Here is a 25,043-nt window from a genome sequence, read left to right on the forward strand (position 1 = left end):
TAGACCTCCTCGGCCGCGCCACCACGACGCCTCATCGCATCATCGGCGCACAGTCGTCACCGCCCGCAACGGCCCGACACCTCGAACCGGCACGCAAGCCTCCTCCCGCAGACACACGGCCGCATCCCACCAGACCCGCTACTGCAGCATCAGGTCCGGCAAGATGGGGGATGGGTCCGCCCCAGGGGACGGCAGATCCAGTCGCCGGAGGGCCACCAGGCTGCACCGTCGCCGCGTTGCCTCGCCCGGCAGCCACAGCACCTCGCACTCAGGCCGTCCGCAGCTGCCGCGCGGCCCCTCACGCTTGCCTCCTCGCGACGCGCCGCCGCGCCCGGCCCTCGCTCCATCGCACTCCCTCGCAGGCGCCGCCGCCGGCCATCACCGACGCGCCTCCGCGCAGACGCTGCCCCCACATCCCCGAGCCCAAATCCAGACACGCAGGGTCTAGATCAGGTGACGGAGATGGAGGTTCTTTCACCGGCGAGCTGGAACCGGCTGGCCGGCCGCCGAGCTTGCGGACGCGTCAAGACGAAGGATTCTTGCCACCGCAGGGGAATAGAACCCGCCGCCGCCTTCATAGCAGCCGGGCAGGCTTCCGCCGGCCTACTCAGGCAGCGGCGAGGAAGAGGGGCCGTGTAGGGGGCGGCGCCGCGCGGTGCTCGGCGTCCGCCCGAGCCGCCCCCAGAGGAGCGATGCGAGCGGCGTTCAAGTTACAGCTTCAGATGGGCGGTACTACTTGTTCCTTGGATTTATACGGTACTTCTTTGTCCAGCGAGGTAGGTCGAGATTCCAGCCCACTCGGAGAGTGGGCGGGCTCCTCGCTGGGCCCGCTGGTCTACCCCGGCCTGCTCCGCAAGCAGCTGCAAAGGCCTGCCTGGTGGCGCCAGCGATCCCCCGCCGCCGCCGCCGCCGCCGCAGTGGCTACAGTGAAGTTAATACGGTTATATTTTTTCAAAACGTATATCTAAATCAGAATCCGACTGCACGACTGTATTTCTTACGACGAAACCTTCAAAATAAAATCACACTTAAATAATTATTTTATGGAATATTTTTAAATATGGAATAATTTTTTTTGAAGCTGGAACACGCGTGACTTCTGATATTTCCCTGCCGCCACATGCCTCCCCGTCTGCAGCAGATCGTCGACGGGGACACGGCAAGCAAAGGAGGGTCGTCGTCGAGGAGTGTTCCATGTGCTTCGATTGCTGGAGAGCGGCCTGGTGGCACGGCTGGGGTGCAGGCTTGTGCTCCATTGAGAAGTCGCTGGCGAGGAGCGAGATGCGCCCGCTGTGCCGGCCGGCACAAGCTTTCCCTCCGGAAGAACAACATTACGTGATCCCTGATGTGACAGGATTTTCATTCACCGGAAACGCAATGACAAATTCTCCTAGCAGCATAAGCCCAAAAGCCAATCCCAATTATACTATTATATATGAAACATAGTTATATAAGTAGTGATGAAACAAATATTGCAAACAGCGAGACAAATGGCAAAAGAAAAAAGGTATATCCTGGCATCACCTGTTTGGCTGTTTCAGCCATCACACGCTCCAGAAAAGCATGATAAATTGGATATCACGGCCATCACACGCGCAAGATGTCGAGTGGAACAATCATCTAGACAGAGTACCACAACAAATGACAAGGAATATTATTTGCTATGATTCAGTTTCCGTTATTACCTGTAGAACTGCATAAATGTTTCGGAAACTGATACAAACATCACACATGTACAATTTACAGAGACTCAACAAGACAGGTATTGTAATAATCGAGTAACAACGCAGTAGTCTCCTTTAGTTGTTTTCGTATCAACTCAGCATACACAGAAGTTTCCGGGCGACAGCCAAACACAGGAAGACAGAACAGAGCTGAAGTGATGATATTGCAGAGGCTTCAAACTATGCTGAACAACTACGTGCAAACCTTCATTCCATCCTCATGGTTTCGGTGGCGAGAACAGGTTGGGATAGGAGAAATATGGATCATCTTCCAAAGATGGCGACCTCAGTGGTACAGGGGAAGGCACATAGTCCTGTGTGTTGTTGGTAAAGGAGTCCTGGTGATCAAATACTGGTTTCTGCGTTGCCTCAGTCTGATGATGGCTTTCCTTTGGGACACCATCACCGTAAGATTTGGTATTCTTCTTCAGATCTGCAATTCGCAGCTGCGCAAGGTTTGCAGCAGCACGGGCCGCTGATGCAGCTCGCTCTGCTGATTCAGCTGCTGTTTGAGCAGCAGATAATACATCGTCCAAGTCTATTTCTGTCCCGCTCCCAGTATGTGAGATTGTGTGTACCTGTTCTGGTTGTCTCGAGAACATGTAATCAGTAGGAGGCACTTCATCGATTTTCTTAGTGAAGATTTCTGGCTCTGCTGGCTTCACTGGAGGAGATGGAGAAGGTGAGGGGATTGACTCAGTTTTCTCCATCGAAGAAGTAGTAATAACTGGTGGGGGCGAGGTGAAAGGAATAAATTGCTTCTTTTCATTTGGCGAATCTGGTATGCTTGACTGAGCAGATGGTGCAGAAACAAGATGTTCCAAGCTTTTCATTTGAATCCTAAAAATACCATCAGCTGTTGGATTCTCCTCCAAGTCGGTAGGATTTGAGAATTCATGAGGAATTGACTGGGAGCTTTGAACATGTGGACCAATATCTCGGGTTGATGGCACATCAGACGGTGGACGAATTGCAGCTTTTGGGACTTCAGGCAAATTGGGATTTGAGAAGTCATGAGGAATTGATTGGGAGCGTTGATCACGTGGACCAATATCTGGAGTTGATGGTGCATCAGTAGGTGGACGAATCGCAGCTTTCGGGACTTCAGGCAAATCCAGTGACTCGAGACCAGTATCTGACTCATAGTCTTCATCAGGTTGCTCTGCAGCACTTGCAGCTACTGTTTCCTCATGTTTCTCCTTGGGAAGAGGTAATGTGGAACCATTGAAATAGGTTGGTCCATTCTAAGAACGGAAACATTGTATCAAGTGAGATTCAAATTACTAAATTAACCATGGTTAATTGTAAGTAAATATATTATTTACCAATAGGTCTTCATGAGGTTTCAGAAATTCTGTTTCCGTCTCTGATGGATCCCAATCAACTTCATGCTCCTCAGCGATCTCCTTCAGCAGTTTCAACTTTGCATCAACAGGAGGGGGACGGATAGAGAGTAGTTCAATTATCTGCAACAGCATTCATTTTGATATGTTATGAACATTCAAGCTACCAGATAGCATGATTAAATTACTTCCAATTAAAAGCGTCATATGACCTGCCGATTGACCCCACAATCTGGCATCAGCTCTGAAGCTGCAGCAACAAACTCCTTCCCATATTTAGTTGCAAACATCATTTGAACCTGCATCAGTTCAGGCAGGTCTGCACACCTTGGAGCAGCAAAACAGATACTGGATATTGCTTCTTTGAGATCAATGGGGCACTCCCTGAAGAAGGTAAAACAAGAAAGAAACACATATCAGTCACACACATCTGCAAGCCTACAAAACTATTGTAGCATGTTAATTACATTTTGAGTCACAAAAACAGTTTCACTTTTTTCATCTAATGTGGACCTCTTTTCTATTTAAGAGCTGGATAGAATTTTAGTGACATCCTCAGAACCCAGACTATGTAAGACTCGTGTCTAAAGAAACAAATAATAAGGAATATAACAATGCAGAGGATACAAGAATGAAGATCCTTTCTCTCTGTTGAGATATGATCATATGAACATAGCAAACTAATGCTTTCTTCAGGGCCAAAATCTGCTAGAAACACATTGTTTCAACCAGGAAAAAAAACAGCCATAATCGACTACAGCAGTGAAGTAATGACTAATATTTAGGTATGGCAGTTAGGTCCACAGCAAACTAACACACTATTCAAATATTAAGGAAATGTACCATCTTAAAGTTTAATAACGGTGGCACTAATGGCACGCCATATTGAACCACAAATTAGCAACCAACTGTCCACTAATAGGAGACTGCAGTGAAGCTGGTGCTGAAGTGGTGTCTCAACACATCAAACTTCACACAATACAAAAACACCTCAAAAAGTCCTTGGGCAACAAAAGTAATTGTTAACAAGTCATTAGAAATCCCAAGCAAACGCACTGCTGCTCCAGCAGACTTTGCCACGTCAAGGGGCAATCAAGTGACAACTAGTTTAGATTGCAATGCCCATGATCCTTAGACCGACAAATGACAGCATGACCAATAGCGTCTGCAGTTACGGGTTGTGAAATGGAAAGCGAGAGAGGAACGGACTTTTGCGCCTCGATGATGGGCAGGCGGACGGCGATGAGCTCGCAAAAGAGCTCGAGGATCTCCTGCGCGGCCATCATGTTCTCCTCCCGGATGATGTGCTCCACCTGCAGCAGCGTCAGCAGCAGCATCATCCGATTAGCCAGGAACGACACCAAAACCAGTAGCGACTCCACCCGGAGCAGTAAATCCAGAGGCACGAGAGGCCCCGTACCCTGATTCGCGCGGTGGCCTCCTGCCCCGCCTCGAGCAGCTTGGCGATGTCCCTCCGCATCTGGCGCAGCTGCAGCTCCCGCCGGTTCCGCAGCAGCTTGATCCGCGGGATCGTCAGCTTCAGCAGCGTCTTGCTGCGCTCCCAGACCGCCGGCACGCAACACAACACCAGGAAGCCCGATCAGAACCGAGACCACGCGAATCGAACAAGCAACCAAAGCTCCCCAAATCCCCGCTCGGAGACCCCCCCAGAGCCAGAAACCCCGCGCGTACTTACCACTTGGCGCCGCGGAAGCCGCCGCCGCCGCCGCCCTTGAAGAAGGCGTCCAGCATCGACATGGCGCCCGGCGAGGGGTGAGGTGGGGTGGGAAGCGGCCGCCCGATCGGAAGCGCGCGAGCGGCGGGGGATTAGCGCGTGGGCTTCGATCTGAAGAGGGGGGAGAAGAGGAGAGGAGGGAATTTGAGGGAGGCGATGAGGTGGAGGCGGAGCCGACGGGGGTCAGGTCGGTGGGTGCGCGTAGCACGCGACGGGGGCACCTGCTCCACTGCGAGAGGATCCGGGCCGTCTGTTGCCGACACGTGGACGGCGGATCGGGGGATCCTCGCTGTCTGTTTCCGGGTGGGGTTTTGTCTGGGTGATTATGGCTGGGATTAAGCAAACTTTGGCGAAGTCAGAATCGGGAGCCAGGAGACCTCGGCTCTGGGTTTGCTTCGCTCGAAAGGAAGCTCGGATTCCGTCTCCGGATCGGACGGGCAGGATGCCTGGATGGGAGGAGTACTTGTGCACTTGTGCTGCATTTAAGCTAAATTCTTATACAATTCTTTTTCTTTTTCTAAGGTTGCTATTTTCATGAAAGGGGTTTTTTGAGCGTGTGATTGCGAAATTTAGAATTTCATACATACGTCCTATTTATCAGTCACTTAAAGATGGAAGGGAGTTAGGACAATCCTAACCTATAGTGTGTTTAGGTAATATCTATGTTGTCATATGATCAAGACATCACTTTTAGAAAACTACAATCTACAACCCATAATGTCTTGGTGTGGATTTTTATTAAACTTATCATCTTTTCTCCACCTATCGTATTTATTCTCCATTTATTATGAAGATCCACCTCACTCCTAATGCATAGGTTATAGTGTCTAATATATTGGTTTACGTGTTGATATTGGATATTGCACGAGATCTAGTTTCTTCCTCTCTCCACTCTCTATCTCTCGTTTATTATGTACCATATAAGTTAAAAGTTCTATGTGGGGGTATAATTAATATTATGAAAATTATTCTACGTGGCGGTATAATTAGTATTATGAAAATCATCCTGCATGGAGGGATCGTGGATGTTCTTAGCTGACGTGTAATAGAAAGTAGAGAAGTCGGGTTTTGGGGTGCGGGAGGTCCCCGTAGAGCTTAAAAGGTACCCTGGGGCTTAAAAGATAGATACGCCCTCCTGTCACAAATAGAGATGCTTTACGGTTATGTTAAATGGATCATTCTGAAATTAAATTTATATTTAGTTTGTATCAGTTGAGTACGGTTACTCGAAAGTGATACAAGTAGGTTTGTCTAGAATATTACTCCCCGTTTTAAAATATAGGTAATCTTGATTTTTCTAAATTTATAAATTTTACTATAGCTAGATGCATGGCAAACACTATGAATCTAGAATCCAGAGGAGTGCTTGTTTGCAATATTTGTGACAACAGGTGCGGTTGTTGCTGAACCCAGGTCCAATCCCCCAATAACACAGAATTGCTGAATAACTTAGCTCAAGAGAAAGGGAGACAATACATAGCTCGTGCTAAAAGCTGAACTGTGTTATCCCTCGACCAACAAAAGCCCAGCATCACCAGCCGCAAGCCCGACGATAGTCTGGTCTCACTGGAACAGAACAAGTAAGGAAACTAACCTAATGAACCAGCACGCTGGACAAGTCATCTTATGAACAAAATAGCATGCTTTGGCACTGCTACTTCTCTCATGATCAAGCCACCTCAAGTTCTGATCTGACCCTAACTGAGAACCTACACTACAAGAAATCTACGTGCTACTACACTACTAGTGTACATTCACAACAACTCCAGGCAACTGCCAGCAAGTCTTCGGTCTTTCACTGTTCTGCTGCAACCAAGAAATGGGCGTGTGATCCTGTTGTGGTTGGGTTTACCGCTTCAAACGTGATCCAGGAGATGCAGTCTCCAGGATGACTTTAAGTCCACCATTTTTTTTTATCTGAACGGGGAGGTCTTGATCGCACCATTGTCATCAACCTTGTGACAGGCAAACGTGCATCTGGACATTTTTAGGATGACGATGTGTCCAGAGTCTATTTGGCAGCATACCAGCTCTTTGCGCACTTGGCGTCAACAGCCAGGTCGACATTCAGGATGTTGGTTCCATAGAAAGGTTTGGACATACACTCCACCACTATGGCCTTGGCCATCTCAGCAGAATCCGAAGGCCCTTCCAGTATCACTTCGTCATGCACCTGACAGATGCAAACAAATGCAAATGTTGAGTGAATGATGTTATGGAATATGTGCTATTGTTGTCCATTGACTTCCTTTTCATTTACATCAAAGAAAACACGATAGTGGTTTGCCCTTCTTTTAAGATGTAAAGTTGTCAGGCAGAATGCATTGTTTTGTACAAACAAAAGATGAACCTGCAATAGGAGCCTCCAACCAAGCTCCTTAAGACGGGTATTCCTTTCAATCTCAAGCATGGCACACATAGCAACATCTGCTGCACTTCCCTGAGGATCAGACAGGTACCAAGCTGAAGATCAAGTTTGAGAAGTAATGAAGCATAACTGTCGAGCCACAACTAGTAATAAGTACCTGCACTGGTGCATTTATAGCAGCACGCTCAATATGACCTCGTTGACCAGGACCAAATTGAGTCAAGTTAGGAAAACGGCGCGATCGCCCAAGCAAAGTGTAAACTTCGCATTTCTCGTGTGCAAGCTTCTTTTGCCTCTTTTGCCAAGCTAACACTTCTTTTCTATCTCCATACCATAGCTTGAGTGTATCCCTCGCCTCCTTAACAGAAACCTAGAGAACAACTCCGGATATGGTTATAACACTTCCATTAAAGAAAAATACCATAGCAAGTATAAAACTTGAAGGGGAAAACATATATGATTAATTGAATTGGCAATGACCAATTTCTAACATGTTAGAAATTTAAATAGAGAGCTAATAAGCCATGTATCTCAGAAGCTGGGAAAAAAGAACTAAGGGAACAAAGCATCCTCAGCAGTGAGACTCAAATCATGAAAACTCTCCTAGAAACCATCTATTGCTGTCTGGCTGGGGTGCCTGGGTGAGTTGTGATATAAAGAATCTAGTCAACTCTAAAAGGAAATGATCGATTACAGATCAAGTAATTTCCTGCATAGTTTGATGACAGCGATGACGCTACTATCCTAATTTTAAATGCAGATGTAGGTTGGTAGTAATTAGTTTCATACCTTCCAATCTCGAGATAGCCCAACAGCTGTCTTTCCATACGCAATTGAGAAATTAAGCATTTTAGCTTTCCTCCTCTCAGCACCAAAAGCATCCTAAAATGGAAACACTAAATTTGATTCAACTTCATCACAATTCACATGGGTATATCTATTTCATATACTCTTATGAGGTTCTGTAAAATCTATGTAAATATATTTCCTTAATCATATAATACTAACAGCAGGGCATGAAGGATTTAGCAAACTGAAAGCACACAAGAAAATTCCTGCTCGGTAGTAATAGATAAAAAAATGGATGTATCTTCTCTAAAAACACAAGCCTGTCCTCGTACACAATGTACAAGGGTACCTGCTCTTGCAAAAATTCGCTACTGTCATTTAAGGTTCGCTTCTGATGTGAGAGTTCAAACATTTAGGTACATAAATGCTGCTCAACAACACATGCATGGAATACAATGGCATTCTTGGTTAGTGTAATGCCCCATGCCAGGGGTGAGTGCATTCATCCTGATAGAATGGAAATTGAAAAACTTTGTGCAATGGATTGGTCTATCCAACAAATATTGTGGAATGACACCATTCCACGAGTGAAATAGGATTAAAAAGTTCATAAATCCCAAAAGTACAGGAACGGTATTGTTGGAGTGTATTGAGCCCATGGGGCATTGTGGCCCATAGGGGCCCATGTATATTACATCCTCTATACCCTGTTTAGGGTTTTTGGGAATGCAGATACTCTCCTCATGGTATCAGGGGTCTCGCGCCCGGATCCTCCTCACCCAGCCCCGCCGCGCTCGTTGCTGCTCCACCGGCCTCCTCCGCTGCTCCTACCACCTCCCTCCTTGGGGCTGCTCCCGCCGGGCAGACCGGAGGAGGGGGGGGGGGGGGGGGGCGTGGACGTCGCCGGCGATGGGGTGGTGGTGGTGGCACTGGTGGCTCTGCTCTTGGGGATACCGGTACCGGTGGGGGCCGTCGGAGCGCGTCGACCTCGGCTCCCGCTCCTGCCCCTGCCCCTGGAGGTACGCCCTGGCCATCCTTTAGCAACCCATGGTCAGGGCGCATCTCGATGTGGCCGCTCCAGGGTCCGGTAGGGGGGCTTCGTCCTCAGCTCCAGCCGGCGGCCATGTTCACTAGTGCTGCTCCATTCTTCGCGCCGTCCTGGACCCCGCCCGCTCAGCCTAGCCAGCAGCCGACCTGGCCTGGGGGGTGGGACCAGGCCGCTCTGGCGCAGTCCTTTAGCACCATGGGACTAACACCGCCGGTCAGCACCGAGTGGATCGCCGACTCGGGTGCCTCGTTCCACACCACTCCTGATGCCGGTATCCTCTCTTCTGTCCGACCCCCACACCCCTCTTGTCCTTCTTCTATCATGGTTGGTGATGGGTCTTGCCTTCCTGTCACCGCCGTGGGTTCTGCTCCTCGTCTTCCTAATGTTCTTGTTGCTCCTCAAATGGTTCACAACCTTCTTTCCATTCGCCAGTTTACTGCTGACAACTCCTGTTCTATCGAATTTGACTCCTCTGGTCTTACTGTGAAGGATTCGGCTTCCCGGCGTCCACTTCTCCGATGTGACAGCCCGGGGCCCCTTTACAACCTTCGGCTTCCTGCTTCCGCTGCCTCGCCTTCGGCTTCTTCGTCTGCTGCTTTTGCCGTGACACCTTCTTCCACCACCTGGCACCGCCGGCTTGGTCACCCCGGCCGCGACGTTTTGGCTCAGCTCAGCCGTAGTACCGATGCTCCTTGTACTAAGGCTCCTGCTGAGCACCTCTGTCATGCGTGCCAGTTAGGTCGTCATGTTAGACTTCCGTTTTCTTCTTCTTCTTCACATGCTGCGCATGCTTTTGATCTGATTCACTGTGACCTGTGGACATCTCCTGTACTCAGCATGTCTGGTTATAAATATTATCTGGTCATTGTTGATGATTTTTCTCATTACTCTTGGACTTTTCCTTTGCGCGCCAAGTCTGAGACCTTCCTCACCCTCCTCCACTTCTTTGCCTGGGTGTCCACTCAGTTCGGCCTCACAGTTAAGGCCGTCCAGTGTGACAATGGGCGGGAGTTCGATAACTCCACCTCCCGGTCCTTCTTCCTGTCTCGGGGTGTTCAGCTGCGTATGTCTTGTCCGTATACCTCTCCTCAGAACGGCAAGGCTGAGCGGATGATTCGCACGACGAACGACGTTGCGCGCACCCTTCTGATCCAGGCCTCTCTGCCCCCGCGCTTCTGGGCTGAGAGCCTCCACACCGCCACCTACCTGCTTAACCGTCTTCCGTCCACTGCTTCTCCTGCTCCCACTCCACACCACGCTCTCTTCGGTACCCCTCCTCGCTACGACCACCTTCGGGTCTTTGGGTGTGCGTGTTACCCTAACACCTCCGCCACCACTTCTCACAAGCTGGCGCCCCGATCGACTCGTTGTGTGTTCCTCGGGTACTCCCCTGACCACAAGGGGTACCGATGCCTCGACCTCACCTCTCGCCGCGTTCTGATCGCCCGACACGTCATCTTTGACGAGTCGGATTTCCCCTACTCTACCTCCTCTACACCTTCTCCTAACCCCGAGCTGGAGACTCTGTTTCCGACTGACCCGGTGGTTCAGCCACCGTTACCTGTCTGTCCTTTTCCTGCAGGTTTCCCCGGCCGGCACCGTCTCCGGTGATCCCTGCTGCGTCGAGCGTGGCCCCGGTGCCCGCGGTCGCGCCACGCGCGGTTCCCGGACCTCCGGTCATGCCGCGCGCGGCCCTGGTGCCTTCACGTGCACCTGCGCGGTACGCCCAGCCGGTGCAGGTGTACCGACGTCGCTCGGCGCCGACCCCGACACCACCGCAGTACACTGAGCCGGTGCAGGTGTACCGGCGTCGTTCGGCGCCGACACTAGCGCCGCCTCTTGCTCCGGAGGCGTCGTGCCGACGCCGGCGCCGTCGCCGCCGCCGCCTCCTCCGGCTCCCTCTCGTGTCGAGCCGGAGGTATACCACCCGCCAGTCATCCATCAGGATCCTCGGCATATCCATCCCATTGTGACTCGGCGGATGGCCTCTCAGGCCGCGACTCTCTCCGCCGCCGAGGGAGAGCCGCGGGTCTCTCCAGTACCCTCCTCTGTCCGCGACGCCTTGGCGGATCCTCACTGGCGTCACGCGATGGAAGAGGAGTACGCGGCTCTTCTTGCCAACCAGACGTGGGACCTCGTGCCGCGTCCGTCTGGTTGCAATGTGGTGACTGGCAAGTGGATCTGGACACATAAGTGTCGGGCTGATGGCACACTGGAGCGCTACAAGGCTCGCTGGGTTCTCCGGGGGTTCACTCAGCGGCCTGGTGTGGACTATGATGAGACCTTCAGCCCTGTCGTGAAGCTTGCTACGTTGCGCACTGTCCTGTCGCTTGCGCTCTCGCGCTCTTGGCCTGTCCACCAACTGGACGTGAAGAATGTGTTTCTTCACGGCACTCTGTTAGAGACTGTCTACTGCTCTCAGCCAGCGGGATTTGTGGATTCGAGTCGTCTGGATATGGTCTGCCGGCTCAACAAATCTCTCTATGGGCTGAAGCAGGCTCCTCGGGCTTGGTACTCTCGGTTCGCCACGTTCTTGCTGACATTGGGGTTCACCGAGGCCAAGTCTGACACGTCTCTCTTCGTCTACCGCCGAGGGGATGAGACCTCCTATCTGCTGCTCTACATTGATGACATTGTGCTCACAGCCTCTAGTCAGCAGTTGCTTCAGAGTGTCATCTCCTCTCTGCAGCAGGAGTTTGCTATGAAGGATCTCGGTCAGCTCCACCACTTCTTGGGCGTCACTGTTGAGCCTCGCCCGTCTGGTCTACTCATGCACCAGCGGCAGTACGCACTCGATATCCTGGAGCGGGCTGGGATGACTGATTGCAAGCCCTACTCCACTCCTGTCAACACTCAGGCGAAGCTGTCCGCCGATCTGGGTGATCCGGTGGCTGATCCTACTGCCTACCGGAGTCTGACTGGTGCTTTGCAGTACCTCACCTTCACCAGGCCGGATCTCACCTACGCTGTCCAGCGGGTCTGTCTCCATATGCATGATCCCCGGGAGTCACACCTTGCTGCGCTGAAGCGTCTCCTCCGCTACGTCCGTGGCACTGTGGACCTCGGCCTGGTACTTCACCGCTCGTCTTCTGCTGAGCTGGTGGTCTACACCGACGCTGACTGGGCTGGCTGCCCGGACACCCGTCGCTCCACTTCCGGCTACGCCGTCTTCCTGGGCGGCAACCTGGTCTCCTGGTCATCCAAGCGGCAGCCGGTTGTCTCTCGCTCCAGTGCTGAGGCGGAGTACCGGGCTGTCGCTAACGGCGTAGCGGAGGCGTCCTGGCTCCGACAGCTCTTGGCGGAGCTCCACAGCCCGCTCGCCAAGAGCACGCTCGTCTACTGCGATAACGTCAGCGCCGTGTATCTCTCCACCAACCCCGTCCAGCATCAGCGGACAAAGCACGTGGAGATCGACCTACACTTCGTGTGCGACAGTCGCAATCGGCGATGTTCGGGTCCTCCATGTCCCGACTACCTCCCAGTTTGCTGACGTCTTCACCAAGGGGCTGCCCTCCTCGACCTTCTCGGAGTTTCGATCCAGCCTCAACGTAGCCGGTGGCTAGTTGTGGCTGCGGGGGGGTATTTGCCCTTTGTACTCTCTTCTTGTCCAGTCTTGAACACCGTTGCGCCGGTTGTTCAGACTGCGGGGGGGGTGTTGGAGTGTATTGAGCCCATAGGGCATTGTGGCCCATAGGGGCCCATGTATATTACATCCTCTATACCCTGTTTAGGGTTTTTGGGAATGCAGATACTCTTCCTCAGGTATATATCCCTATATCATTTAGAAAAGGAAATAGGAATTTGATTGAATGGACAACAAGCTGGGGAGATTATTGCATCAAAAATGTGATATGTAGATATAAAGTAAAGGACAAATAAAATGAATCAAGACAGTTTATAAGAAACACCAGAGCTGAAAAAAAACTAGTAGCACTTGGTGTACCTTCAATAGAGGCACTGGAGGTTTCTCTTGACCAGGTTGAGGGTGCCACTCAAGAAGAACTTTCTTTTCATCAACAGCATCACGGATATGCTGGTACATATTCATGGCGGTCCTAGAATGGAAATCACCACCAGCCTTGAAAGCATCCAGCATGCTTTTACAGTTAGTAAGGTGGGCTAAGATCCTCAGCTCCAGCTACATTAAAACATGGCTTTAATAAGAGACTAAGAATGAAATTGCTCAGGCAATTCAAGGACGAAAACATGACTATTGAGCACTAGTTAGCACACCTGACCATAATCAGCAACAATAAGAGAATTTCCTGGAGCTGCAACGAAGGCTTGGCGAATCTTATACCTATCCTTTTCAAGGGCAGGTTGATTCTGGAAAGGGGCACATATTGAGTTCAATTAATAACATTGGACCAAACGAATAAGGTGCTACTTTAGCAGTGAGCACCATTTACCATATCTAAACTATATCACAACTAGAATTAAACCATTTGCCACTTGTGGAGCTAAATATATTTTTATCCAGACGGATATATGTTATGAAGCCTAAAAGTAGCTGCAGTCCATTAAGAAATGAATATTTGAAATGTGTAACCTGATGTTCACTCAAAAGAGTAGTGAGATATGGCAAAAGTCAGGTAGGTAAGTTAATGATTTTTATCAGATTCCTGTGGAGGATTTCATTTATATTGCCTCTGGTGAATGCTGAAGCCTCAGGCTGTAATCAGCAGACATTACACATAACACATACATCTTGGACCACGACCTCTGTGGAACAGTAGCTTTTAATACCAGTGAGCAAAAGTTGGCACTGTCATTTGATTATTTTCTTGAATAAACATGTAACTACCACTTGTTTGTATCTTTGTCCTTAACAATCCAGAGATGGTGATACAAAAACCTCCTTAGAGATCCCATGTAGATTTATAAAGCTTCTTACAAATCCCAAATAAAAACAAAAGATTATGGATACCTGTAGATTTGGCGTTCGTGCTGACAAGCGTCCTGTCTCAGTATTGATATTTAATGAACAGTGAATCCGCCCCGCGGCACAAGATATATGATCTCCCTATCATGGAGTAAGGAAGCTTTCAAATACACAACACATAGAAACACTTCGCAGTTGAACGCAGTTAGGTAAGCATAACTGCTATGCTGGCAAAAGCTGGCAGAAACACTACATAGCAATGTTCTCACTCAAAATCCACACTACAATGCCAACATGATGTAGCTAAGCACCTTTAAAGCCCTCAAATATATCGCGAAGTGGTGAACAAGAAATGAATCATCATGGTAGAATTGAAGTAACAAAAAACATGCAATCATAATAACAACTAAATGCAACAACTGTTTTGCAAAGAAACAAAATTTACAAACGCTACCAATGCAAACCAACTAAACTTTAAACTGACAGTTTAGTGAATTCCATGCTTCCTCTCAACAAAAGGAAAAGCAAAAGAAAAAAGAACTTGTAACCCTAAGTGAATCAGCACATTTTCTGATGATGCTATAGCTTTCAGTTTCACAGCACATAACATCAAGAATTTTGAGCTGTGAGCATACCACACACCAGTGAAACCTGATTTGCATTGTCAGTAAGGTAGGAATGACAACTTACAAGATCAGATGACTAACCTGCAAGGGAAGAATGAAATTGGATATCAATGAATCGATAGAACATATTTCGCATAAAGCTGCAATTGCATTGCATGCTTCTTTTCCCTTCTTTCCTCCACCAAACGCTTCATATGCTGTTCCATATGAGGAACTTTCATCTACTTCCTGCTCAGAATGTTCAGAACCACTAGTATCTTCTTCATCCCCTTCATTATCATCTATTGTGTAAATATGTCCCGTGGGTATTTTACCAGCCAAGCTTCTCAATGCATCACCGCTGACTGATGGCCAGCCACTAGGGGTGAACATATCAATTTTCAGATCTTCAACGATACTGCAAAGTTTGATTGTACGATACTTTGAAGTCTTCTTTCCCTCTGTATCTACACTTTCTTCATTTGGCACTTTAAAAGTTTTACTGTGTGGCCAGGTTTCACCAGATTTATGTCTGTTACAAAGATAATAATGTTAACACCTTTAGGAATTATACAGAAATGATGTGAAAGAAAGCTTCAGTTTCCAAGGATATACTCCCTCCGTCCCACAAAGACTGTTCGTTTAGAAAATTTCAGACATATTACTAGTAGTGGAAAATGACCATGTTACCCCTAATTACCTATAGCAGTTGTGATTGAAGACCGCGCTGTTTATTTGGTTCCCTAGATCTTCAATAAATGCAAATGCATTGGAACCTGAAAAGTAACTTCTACTTAAGCATTTGATTGGCTCCATGCCCTTCTCTATGCAATTATTTCTCGGTATTTGATATTGCTTTAATTATATGGACTTTACTACAATCTAAAAGAACACTCTTTGTGGGACAAAATTTGAAGGCTAAACGAACAGTCTTTGTGGGACGGAGGGAGTATGCACGATCAATTACTAGAAGATACAAAAGAAAACCAAAGAGATTCAGTTCACTTCTGCCTAGTATATTACATACACAAAATGGTAAGTAGATACAAAAGGCAAAGGAGAATTCATTTTCCTCTTAGAAATGGTTGTGGATGCTATCGACTTTGGGGATTGGAGCTGTACATATGAATTGCCACCAAATTAACGTATTCTACACCAAACCACTATCATAATTACTAGCACCCTTTCATAAAGATCCAAAGATAAAGTGCACTCAGGAAGGTATACCGTTGCAAGAAGGTATATGAAGTTAGTGAAGGGATCAGTGCAAAACAGTACCTATTTTCAATGCCACCAAAGAGAAGTTGGCGAATTTGAGTATCGCTATTCACATTCATGTACTTGGCATCAGGACAGTATTTAGATGCCCATTTCCGAAACTTATTTGCAGCTACTTCTCGTTCAGCAATAGCAGCCTTTTCTATCTCTGAAAGGTAACCACGATCAACAAGCATTCCCTCTGTTTCCATCTTCACAAGAAGGGCACCGAAGGGACGCCAATACTCTTCATAGAAATCGTACATTGTGCCCCTGGGGCAACCATCAAAGATCCATTCCTTTGTTTCAAGCTTTCTTTTTAAGCTCTCATAAAGCCGCAAGGTGCTCATTGAATCTAGTGAAGAATAGCAAATCCACAACTCCCTGTCTTCCCTTTGTAACTTTTCAACTGGGTCAACAGCTATGACTTTCCCTTCAGATCCATCCTTTCTAACTTTTTTCTTGCCAAAGATGGTTTTCATTGATGTCTTTCCAGCATTAGGTAAATTCTCTGGAGCAACATCCATGACTCTACGGTCATTTGTAAGTCCTTCAAGAGAATATCCACCATCAGTTCTCCTTGATGAATCCCAAAGGCGTGCAAGATGCATTGTATCAGCATGAAACCCAGCAACTTTAATTCCATGGTTCTCAATGACATGGCTATCAAAGCTATAGTTATGCCAAACCTGAGAAAATGGATGTTCACTTCAGATAATTCAAGAAAACAAAGCTAAAAGTAGTTGAATGTGATGCCTTTGGTGGGTAACCAGGTATGGTCTGCAGTTAGAGAGCCTGTAGTTTTTCCATGTTGACAATCTTGTAAAATGGTGAAGGCTAAAATTGTGAAGTGTACCCAATTTGTTTCAAGTATAGTCTGTAACAGTAAATAGAGTAATAAAGAAAGTGTAGAATACACTTTCAACAAACACATAAAAGGAGAATAAGTGGCCATAAAGTTACTCCAAACTCCAAAGAGGAAAAGAATTGCACCTTCTTGATGGATGGATCTTCAAAGAAAGGAGCAAACTCCGTCAGGACATCCCTCCCACCATCCAGAACATCAACCCAAATGCAAGTTTTTCCATTTCCAAAATCAGCGACCTGTGCATTAGAATTTGCTGAATAGATGCTAAAGCATGTTACTTGTCCATGACCAACTGGTGTCTCATCTTTGACGTCAATATTTGCTACCTGCACAAATATTAAACTCCAATCACTACAACTGAATTTACTTCTGCTCATAGGTTGCTAACCTAGCAGTAGATTATGAGCATAGCTCATGAAACAAAGAAAAACTGATACAGATTGCAATCTTCAACATGAATCATGACATCTGACTTAAATTCTTCCATTTTCTATGGTGGATTTTGGTACATTCATGAAGAAAATAGACCAAGAATGACCAAATACTTGGGGTCAGGAAATGGAGTTGCAGGTATTACAATCTATCACCTATCACTATCAGAAATAAGATTCTTCTGGTAACTAAGAAATTGGAACAAACACAGGATGTAATACATGACAGATGGCACTTCACAGTAAAAAGACATTACTCAACTTTAAACCTAATACCTATAAACAATGGAACATTTTGCTGTCTTTGTGAAACAAATGATTTCCCTTGGTGAATAAGGATGGACAACAAAACCACTACATAAGAAAGCAAATAAATCAAGCAGGGTTCCTTTTTACCTCCGTGTCGCATGCATGAATAAAGTTCTTGTACTTTGTAGTAAGCAGTTGAACAACTGTCCTAGCTGACTGGATATTGTCAACTACCAAAACTTTGTCGTAGATGGCAGCAACTTCCTTCCGTGCTTCCACAGATTCCTTGGAGAAGGATGCTTTAGTTGGCAAAGATGAAACCCTTTTCTTAACTACAAGTTTCTTGACCTTTTTGCCATCACCATCATGAACCTTATTATCCAGCTCCCAAATTACCTCCGTATTAGAGATGTCATGCAAAGAAATCCCCACATTTGGGCCTCTAGGCATGTTCTGTTTGACACTATTATTAACAACACTTACTGGGAACACTGATTGCACAGGCTGATTTATCATACTATGCTTGACCAGTTCAGTATTTTCATGTCTATTTACAATTGACTTGGATGATACATGTTCTCTTATATTGCACAAGGAAGGGTAGTTTAAACCCCTGCAATCTTCTGAGAGTTCATTTTGTAGGTTCCCAGCCCGTCGAGGAGTGGTGCCCTTATAGATGTTATTTGTGACACTGTTGATGGTTCTGAGATAAAACAGCCTCCTGCTCTCGACAAGCCATTCTTGTGCAATATTTTGCACGTTTAAGTTGGCATAGAATCCAAGCTTGAAACCACTGCTTTCTCGAACTCCCATATCTGAGCTATGAGAATAGTCTTGCCTGTCAGCCAGAACGATTACCAAAGTTAGAAAGCATAAAAGCAATTCAAAACTCCTAAGTACTGAAAGACAGGTAAAGGAGAGCATATCAGACAATAGAACAAGCTTCAGGGGATCACTATTTTCAGGCGGCGCATGGACAGGTTCAAACAATCATGGGGCAATAGAAGGTGAGACTGTGTTCCCTTTGCTAACATAACTAAGGTCAACCAACTTTAAGCATCCTCTAATTGGTTGACAAAGACTGTATTTAGACTAACCAAGACATGGGGCTAATCATTCGAACCAACAGAACAGACATCCTAGTACAGTCTAAATCCCATTGGTAACAATACAATACTGAAAACACAAATCGACCTAGTCACTCCGCACCTAGAGCAGTCAACGCATCATTTCCGACACAGCAAAGCACCACCCCGAGAACACCCGCGTCACATAGTCCAAATGGGGTATTTCAACGGACCCCTAAAGTGGCAGAACGACCATCGAATGACCCATCTGGACACACAGCGCAGAAACGGCATGAACAAATCTCCGAATCGGTGCCGCGGCGACTACCTCCTGCACACGGACAGCGCGGGCGGCGGCGAGGAGCGGCGGGCGCGGCGGCGGAGGAAGTAGGGCGGCGACGACGAGGAGAGCCACGGCGGCGCCGAGCCGCGGCACCGCAGCAGCGGCGCCGGCGCCGGCGCCGCCACCGCCATGGCGCCCACGAACCGCCTCAGCTTGGAACCGGACCCGCTCCTCCCCGCTGCGCGGCCGCCGGAGACGCAGAAACCGAGGCCAAAGGGGGCCGCCGTCTCTGCGCGACCGCGCGGGAGAGAGCGGGTGGCGGGGACGCGCGTTCGTGGACGTGGCGGCTAGCGGCGGGAGGCGAGAGAGAGCATCAAGGGGGCGGGATGAGGCTACCCGGGAGGCGCGACAGGAGGAGTGGAAGCGGTGGCGGCCCGGCGGGGGGCGGAGGTGGGGTGGACGCGAGACTGTTGGGGGGTTTGGGGGAAGACGAAAGGGGAACGAGGGTTTAAGCGGCCGCTGGGTGCTGGCCTGGTGACGCTGGGCTGCAGCGAAACCCGTCTCTGTTAGAGGATGGCGACTTTCACATGGCTCCGCAGGTAGTAGGCGTGTCTCAACAGCGAAAGCGTACGTAACAGCCAACTCGACTACTTGATGAATGATCGGATATCCGATGTCTTCATAGCCCGCGTATTATGACTCTCTGATGGATGTCTCAATTAGCCAGGTATGTTTATAATTAAGTTTTATTTGATGGATTGCACGCTTTTTTATATATCATCTCATGCGAAAAACGTCACAATAGATAATTCGTAGGTCCTTTTTCTCTTAAGTGTCGGATTTATATATGCTCCAACTGTCCCATAGCCGGTGCTCCAATGTATTGAAGGAGGATGTGGAAGAAAATGATGTAGGTGAAGAAAAGGAGGTGGCTTATAATATCCACATGGAAAGCTCCATCTCCTCTTATAACCTCATTATTGAATAAAGTAGGAATCGAAAAAAAGGTGAATCAAGAATACTATTGCGTCCAAATCAGAGTTGCAGCAAACTCTAATAAATTAACAGAAAAGAAGAAAAAGGAAAAAAATAATGTGATGGATGCTAATGCCTAATGGAAACAACAAACTGCCAAACAGGAGAATAAAATAATAACGTGGTTACCGTTAAACTAGTTCATTTGTCATATCGCTCCTAGAAGCCCTTCTCATCTCATTTGGAGCTATTGGTGACGATGCCACTATCAATCTACCATTCATTCAATGCTACCGTTAACACTGAATAAAAGTCTTGACTGTGATGGCAGATAACGATCAAAAGGTCAGAAAGTAAATGACGGTATTTAGGTTGAGCACTATAGATCAAAATTGGTTGTAATGCTAATGCACGTGTACTTCCCCTGGCAAATGTACGTATAGTCGAGAACTAAAAGGAAATGATTTTGTAATGGCGTACCTCTGTACCCAACGAACTTGGATAGTCTGACATTCTGTTTTGGACTTTAAATGATTTTACATAAGCACAGCCGGATCCGTGGCGCAATGGTAGCGCGTCTGACTCCAGATCAGAAGGTTGCGTGTTCGATTCACGTCGGGTTCAAACCCCCCGATCCAAGTCCGGATATTTTTTGTTCCTCAAAATTTTTTGTTCACCGAATTCTTCATCTCGTATCATCTTTCGGTCTCGATCTCTTCATAATGGATGCAAAGAATCCTATTCTTCCTTTTATTTAATGCAGTCCCATCACTCTCGCGCTCATTTTTCTCTGCAAAAATCCGCACAAAATCTCTTCTGAAGAAAAGGGAAACCGGAGCATCGGAAGTGAGCTGAAGCCATGGAAGTGGATCCAAGCATCGCGGTGGAGGCCGAGGCCGCAGCGCGCCGGAGCGAGGAGGCGGCGGAGGCCTTCTTCCGCGCCGCGCCGCCGCTCCGCGACCGCGACCGCGTCGCCGCCAGCGTGGCCGATTTCGTCGCCCGCCACTCCGCAGGCAAGTGGCCCCCCCGATCCCTCACTTCTCCCCTTGCTCTCATCCCTCCGGTTCGTCTGCTTCCGCCGCGGCCCGGCTCCGGTTGGTTGCTGCAAACAATCCAGATTTCAAACGAGCTGCTCCTGACCCTGATCGCGTGCTGCAGGGAGCGGCGATGCGGGCGGGCCCGCCGGGGTGATCTGCATCACCTCCGGCGGCACCACGGTGCCCCTGGAGCAGCGCTGCGTGCGCTACATCGACAACTTCGCCTCCGGCCAGCGGGGGGCGGCCGCCACCGAGTACACACACATACCGCGCCCTCTTGTTTTTGCTTGTCACCGCTCCGCTTGTTGTTTAGAACTGTCTGTGGCAAAATGCAGGTATTTTGTCAACGCAGGCTATGCTGTCATCTTCATCCATCGCCGGTGAGCACTTCAAACCAGCCTGTCTTTGTTGCTGTGTTCCCTACATGCTCAATTATTTCACTGAAATTGGCATCAGTTTGTCTCATAGTTTAGCTACTAGGTAGGGTGGTTTTGGCCTTTGGGAAGTTCTCGTTACCAAAAGGACAGGGTGGCATTGTGCAGTTAGCTGCAAGCTGTTTTTATTTCAGTTCTGATTTCTGAACACCAGAATGTCTGGCAAGTGTGAGTGACACCAGCGCCTCTTTGCAGTGGGAGCAAGCAGCCTTACTGTAGATTTCTCCCAGAGGATTCGTTTCTCGATCTTTTTGAGCTTGGTGAAGACTCAGAGATCCAAGGTTGGGGGACTGTTTTCCTGAATTATGTATGTCATGTAACTGACGAAATCTGTTTGGTCTGATCAATTTTGTACCTTGCCTTATGGATTTATGCTACTCGCCTACTTAGTTTATCTCCTTTCCTAATTGTTCAGCCTCATCATCTCATTCATTAGTTGCAAGTAATCTTTAAATGAATATCCGTATACTGTATTTGACTGTTGAATTAACACATCTGTTTGTATCTCTGTTATGCATCTCAGTTCCCCAATCTCATTCTGCTGTGGTCAAGGCAGCTATTAGCAATTATCGCAAGGTATATATTCGCACCCCTATTTGAATGCTGCTTTCTCTAATGATGCTTTAGCTCCAACTGCAAGTCAGATTGATATGGTACCATGGTCTCGTCTTGTATTCACGATTGCAGGCAATTGATGAAGGCCTGCTTCTGAAACTTCCCTTCACGACAATTTTTGAGTACCTTCAGGTACCCAAAGCCTACTTCCTACCAGAGCATGTCTCCAGTTCTTTTTGTTTTGCATAATGTCGGTCTCACATATAACTGTTGTCATTCATGTTATGTTTTGTACCATCATGGTTTGTTGGTTGGAATACTGTTCAAAATTTCAGCATAGTTGAATGTGGGCGGAAACTTTTGTGATTCAAAGTAGTCTCATTAATCGTATGTTTAGCTAGAAAATAGAAGCTTAGCTATATGGGCATCTGTGCATGATAGCTTAACTTGTGAATATATTGTACTAGCACTGAATCTGATGTGTTTGTTATTTTCCTGTTTCCAACAGTTACTACAAATGGTAGCTACTTCTATGAATTGCTTGGGGCACCGTGGAATGTTCTTTCTTGCTGCTGCAGTTTCTGACTTTTATGTTCCATGGGAAAGCATGGTAGGTTCTATCTTCAATGTCTTCATGGGTTTATCATATCTGAGCGAACCAATGAACTGCTTGCACTTGGAGCACAACAGGGTACATCTGAAGCAGTTAGTGCACGTCAGATGATTACACCGCTACGATCTAGACTGGCATTATCATTGCACATCATAGGAGACATGGTTTTTACATTCTGCTTCCTCCATTTTTACAAGAACTATCAAGGTTTAACTAGCCACTTGGTTCACAAAAACAAGTTTTTTGACTGAAGAACCTCTATTTAAACCGTGTCTTTGCTTATGTGTGTAGTCCCTCAGCGTGCTTCATTAAATTTTAGGACTGTGTCATGACTTAGTAAACTTGAAATACAGGAAAGGTAAGCATCCAGACTCATCTGTACTGTTTTCTTATATTTGAAAAGAGCACACCCCGTGCTAGTTGGAGCAGCAGATTTGTATCCATGTTGCATTGCGTTAGTACTTGGTCACTAATGCTTGTTGAGAGGACAGCTAATGGAACTTTCAGTTAAACACTCAAATTGTTCCGACACCTTTGCAAGGTTCCATTCCCTATTTCTCCCTGACACGAATATTTTCACAGGCTAAGCATAAAATCGAGTCAGCAGTTGGCCCTTTAAGCATGCAACTCAATCAAGTCCCTAAGATGCTTTTCATCCTCAGAAAAAATTGGGCCCCTTCAGCATTTTGTGTATCATTCAAGGTTAGTTCTAAATTTCTTCTTTCTTCACTAACTCTTGAGCCTTCCTATCTCCAAATCCCCCTTGCCAATCGTTCCTAATACCTGTACACTGCAGCTCGAGACGGATCCAAACATTCTTCTACAGAAGGCGGAGATGGCTTTGAAGAAGTACGGTATGAACGTGGTGGTTGCCAACGAGCTTGCAAACTACAAAGATGTGGTGGTCATGGTCACAAGCAGCGGGAGGACGGCCGTGAGCAGGAGCAGCAAGGAGGAAGACCTGGAAGAGCAGCTGACTGAGCTCCTGGTAAAGATGCACTCGGAGCACATCAGACAATCCGGTTCAGAAGACTGTTAAAGTTGAACACATGGTGGGGGCAGAGTATCGGCTATTTGAGTTACTTCTATCAAGCTGCTGCAGAGATCACCTGGTTCATCAGAGGCTCAGTGTGTTGCAGCAGGCCAAAGTTATGGATCGCACCAATGCGGCAATGCCTATACACGTTTGAATTCGAATGCAAAGCTAGCTATAAGTCGGCATTGTGATGCCACTGTTCTCTGTTAATGTGGGTGCAACTGGGGCCCTATATGATGAATGAACACAGTGATGTCGAGAGAGAGAAAGGTTGACTAGAGTTTGCGAAAAATTATATAGGGGCCATGCTTGCCTTTGGTTTCTTTAACCCTCATGAGTTTTGATACATCGATGCAACGTCCTGTACCTGTATGAAATGTGAACTTCAACACCTGCCCGGCACCGTTGTTTTGCCGCCTCTTTGAAACCGAGTATTTTGGCACGAGAATTCCTAAGAGAGTAGGCAACTCCTGCAAAATTCGTTCAACAAGTGGACGACCTCCAATCCTCTGGATGGAGCGTTCTCCCGGAATCTGAAAGTTGCGGCCAATATTACCTTTTCTGCGTGGATTTTGAGTACAATATTGCATTCGTACAGAAAATAAGTGGAAAATAAGAAAACAAATAAACCGAGTGTACCCTCCGTCCCGGCCTCCTCGAATCCAATGCCGCTGGCTGCTGCTGACCGGTGAGCCGCATCACCCGCCTGCGCCCTCTTGATTGGTTCGCCAGGCCAGACCTGATTGGTGATGACCTCCGCCGCCCCGCACCCCGCCCATCCCCCCGGCGCCCATCCGGCCATCCCCATCCCCATCCCCAGCCAGCCAACCCGCACTCTTCATGGACGCGCGACGGCGACGGCGCGGCGCTATCTTGCCACCGTCACGCCTCCGGTGGCATATTGGCATCTGCCGCGGCTTCTCCGATCCGGTGAGCTCTCCTGTCCTCACCCCTGCACATTCAGTGCCTGGTGTGCTATTTTTCTATCTCCTCTTCTTTCTTTCCTGTTGTGGCCTTCGGTCCAATGCACAACTGGCAGCTGTAGAGACTGAATATAAAACTTCAATGTTGTGAACAAAAGAATAGTGCAATAATGCTAAGCTAGCCTGCCAATGGACGCGCTGTAACATTCCATGTTAAAAACTTATGGGAATTTCTTAACAAAATTCGTGGATTTCAAAAATTTTTGTGAATGGACCTGATTTGAATAGCTATTGCATCTTACTTGAATTGAATTTTCGAAATTGTTTGATTTCCTTGTGTGAGATTTGAATTTGAATGGGCATTCAAATTCAAATCTAAACCTTTAAACCCTAATACTCCCGTGGGCCGCAAGCCCACCAGCCAAACGAACCCGAGCCCAGCTGCCCTTCCTCCCTTCTTTTCTTCGCCCCGCACGCGAACCAGCCCAACGTCACCGGCCCAGCCCACCATCGCGATGCTTCTCGGCGCCGCGTCTTCCTTCGCCCGGGGCAGCTGACGGGCGGGACCCACCCGTCAGCTTTCCCCTTCCTCTCGCCCACGCTCTCTCCCGGCTCACCTCGCCCCGCGTCGTCGCTCGCCGCCGCTCCGCGACAGGAGCCTCCAACCGCCCGCTCCCCTTTTCTCTTTTCTCCCCGGCCGCGGCCCCGCTCTCTCCTGCGTCACCTGCCATGCGCGCCCCTCTGTCCCCGCTCCGCGACAGCCCGCCGCAACCGCCCGCGCGCGCCCCCTTTTCCCCGCGCCTCGGCCACCCGCGCAGCCG

The 25,043-nt window shown here is 48.0% G+C and overlaps 3 protein-coding genes and 1 non-coding gene across 4 annotated transcripts; 2 read left to right on the plus strand and 2 right to left on the minus strand.

The window, feature by feature from the left end:
• Positions 1–1,627: 1,627 nt before the first annotated feature.
• Positions 1,628–4,951, minus strand: LOC112897402 (pollen-specific leucine-rich repeat extensin-like protein 2). The gene is made up of 6 exons (XM_025965690.1): positions 4,764–4,951; positions 4,488–4,620; positions 4,277–4,380; positions 3,280–3,451; positions 3,050–3,190; positions 1,628–2,968 (listed from the first exon to the last, which is right to left on the minus strand). The coding sequence occupies exons 1-6, from the start codon at positions 4,823–4,825 to the stop codon at positions 1,943–1,945; spliced, it is 1,638 nt and encodes a 545-aa protein (XP_025821475.1). The 5' UTR covers positions 4,826–4,951; the 3' UTR covers positions 1,628–1,942.
• Positions 4,952–6,239: 1,288 nt separating this feature from the next.
• Positions 6,240–19,111, minus strand: LOC112897284 (DNA polymerase I A, chloroplastic-like). Its single transcript, XM_025965556.1, has 12 exons — positions 18,695–19,111; positions 17,447–18,137; positions 16,745–16,945; positions 15,773–16,440; positions 14,597–15,026; positions 13,935–14,030; positions 13,241–13,333; positions 12,951–13,145; positions 7,960–8,052; positions 7,328–7,540; positions 7,153–7,242; positions 6,240–6,975 (listed from the first exon to the last, which is right to left on the minus strand). The coding sequence occupies exons 1-12, from the start codon at positions 18,838–18,840 to the stop codon at positions 6,814–6,816; spliced, it is 3,078 nt and encodes a 1,025-aa protein (XP_025821341.1). The 5' UTR covers positions 18,841–19,111; the 3' UTR covers positions 6,240–6,813.
• Positions 19,112–20,176: 1,065 nt separating this feature from the next.
• Positions 20,177–20,248, plus strand: TRNAW-CCA. Its single transcript has one exon. It is a non-coding gene; the product is annotated as a tRNA-Trp (tRNA).
• LOC112897670 (phosphopantothenate--cysteine ligase 2-like) lies at positions 20,195–23,676 on the plus strand. The gene is made up of 9 exons (XM_025966020.1): positions 20,195–20,637; positions 20,783–20,915; positions 20,997–21,041; positions 21,291–21,376; positions 21,619–21,671; positions 21,783–21,842; positions 22,159–22,260; positions 22,846–22,965; positions 23,060–23,676. Exons 1-9 carry the CDS (start codon positions 20,484–20,486, stop codon positions 23,300–23,302), a joined length of 996 nt encoding a protein of 331 aa, XP_025821805.1. The 5' UTR covers positions 20,195–20,483; the 3' UTR covers positions 23,303–23,676.
• Positions 23,677–25,043: the final 1,367 nt, after the last annotated feature.

Source organism: Panicum hallii, chromosome 6 (assembly GCF_002211085.1).
Source record: "Panicum hallii strain FIL2 chromosome 6, PHallii_v3.1, whole genome shotgun sequence".
NCBI classification, from domain to species: Eukaryota; Viridiplantae; Streptophyta; class Magnoliopsida; order Poales; family Poaceae; genus Panicum; species Panicum hallii.

Excerpts from the sequence above, each read along its gene's own strand:
- LOC112897402 (XM_025965690.1), bottom strand. The coding sequence starts at position 4,825 with ATGTCGATGCTGGACGCCTTCTTCAAGGGCGGCGGCGGCGGCGGCTTC. Across the intron at positions 3,452-4,276 it reads CCCATCATCGAGGCGCAAAA|GGAGTGCCCCATTGATCTCA; the intron begins GTCCGTTCCTCT and ends TACCTTCTTCAG. Across the intron at positions 3,191-3,279 it reads ATTGTGGGGTCAATCGGCAG|ATAATTGAACTACTCTCTAT; the intron begins GTCATATGACGC and ends ATGCTGTTGCAG.
- LOC112897670 (XM_025966020.1), top strand. The coding sequence starts at position 20,484 with ATGGAAGTGGATCCAAGCATCGCGGTGGAGGCCGAGGCCGCAGCGCGC. Across the intron at positions 21,042-21,290 it reads GTCATCTTCATCCATCGCCG|TGGGAGCAAGCAGCCTTACT; the intron begins GTGAGCACTTCA and ends GCCTCTTTGCAG. Across the intron at positions 22,261-22,845 it reads ATGTTCCATGGGAAAGCATG|GCTAAGCATAAAATCGAGTC; the intron begins GTAGGTTCTATC and ends ATATTTTCACAG.
- LOC112897284 (XM_025965556.1), bottom strand. The coding sequence starts at position 18,840 with ATGGCGGTGGCGGCGCCGGCGCCGGCGCCGCTGCTGCGGTGCCGCGGC. Across the intron at positions 16,946-17,446 it reads TTCATGCATGCGACACGGAG|GTAGCAAATATTGACGTCAA; the intron begins GTAAAAAGGAAC and ends ATATTTGTGCAG. Across the intron at positions 13,334-13,934 it reads CACGAACGCCAAATCTACAG|AATCAACCTGCCCTTGAAAA; the intron begins GTATCCATAATC and ends GCCCCTTTCCAG.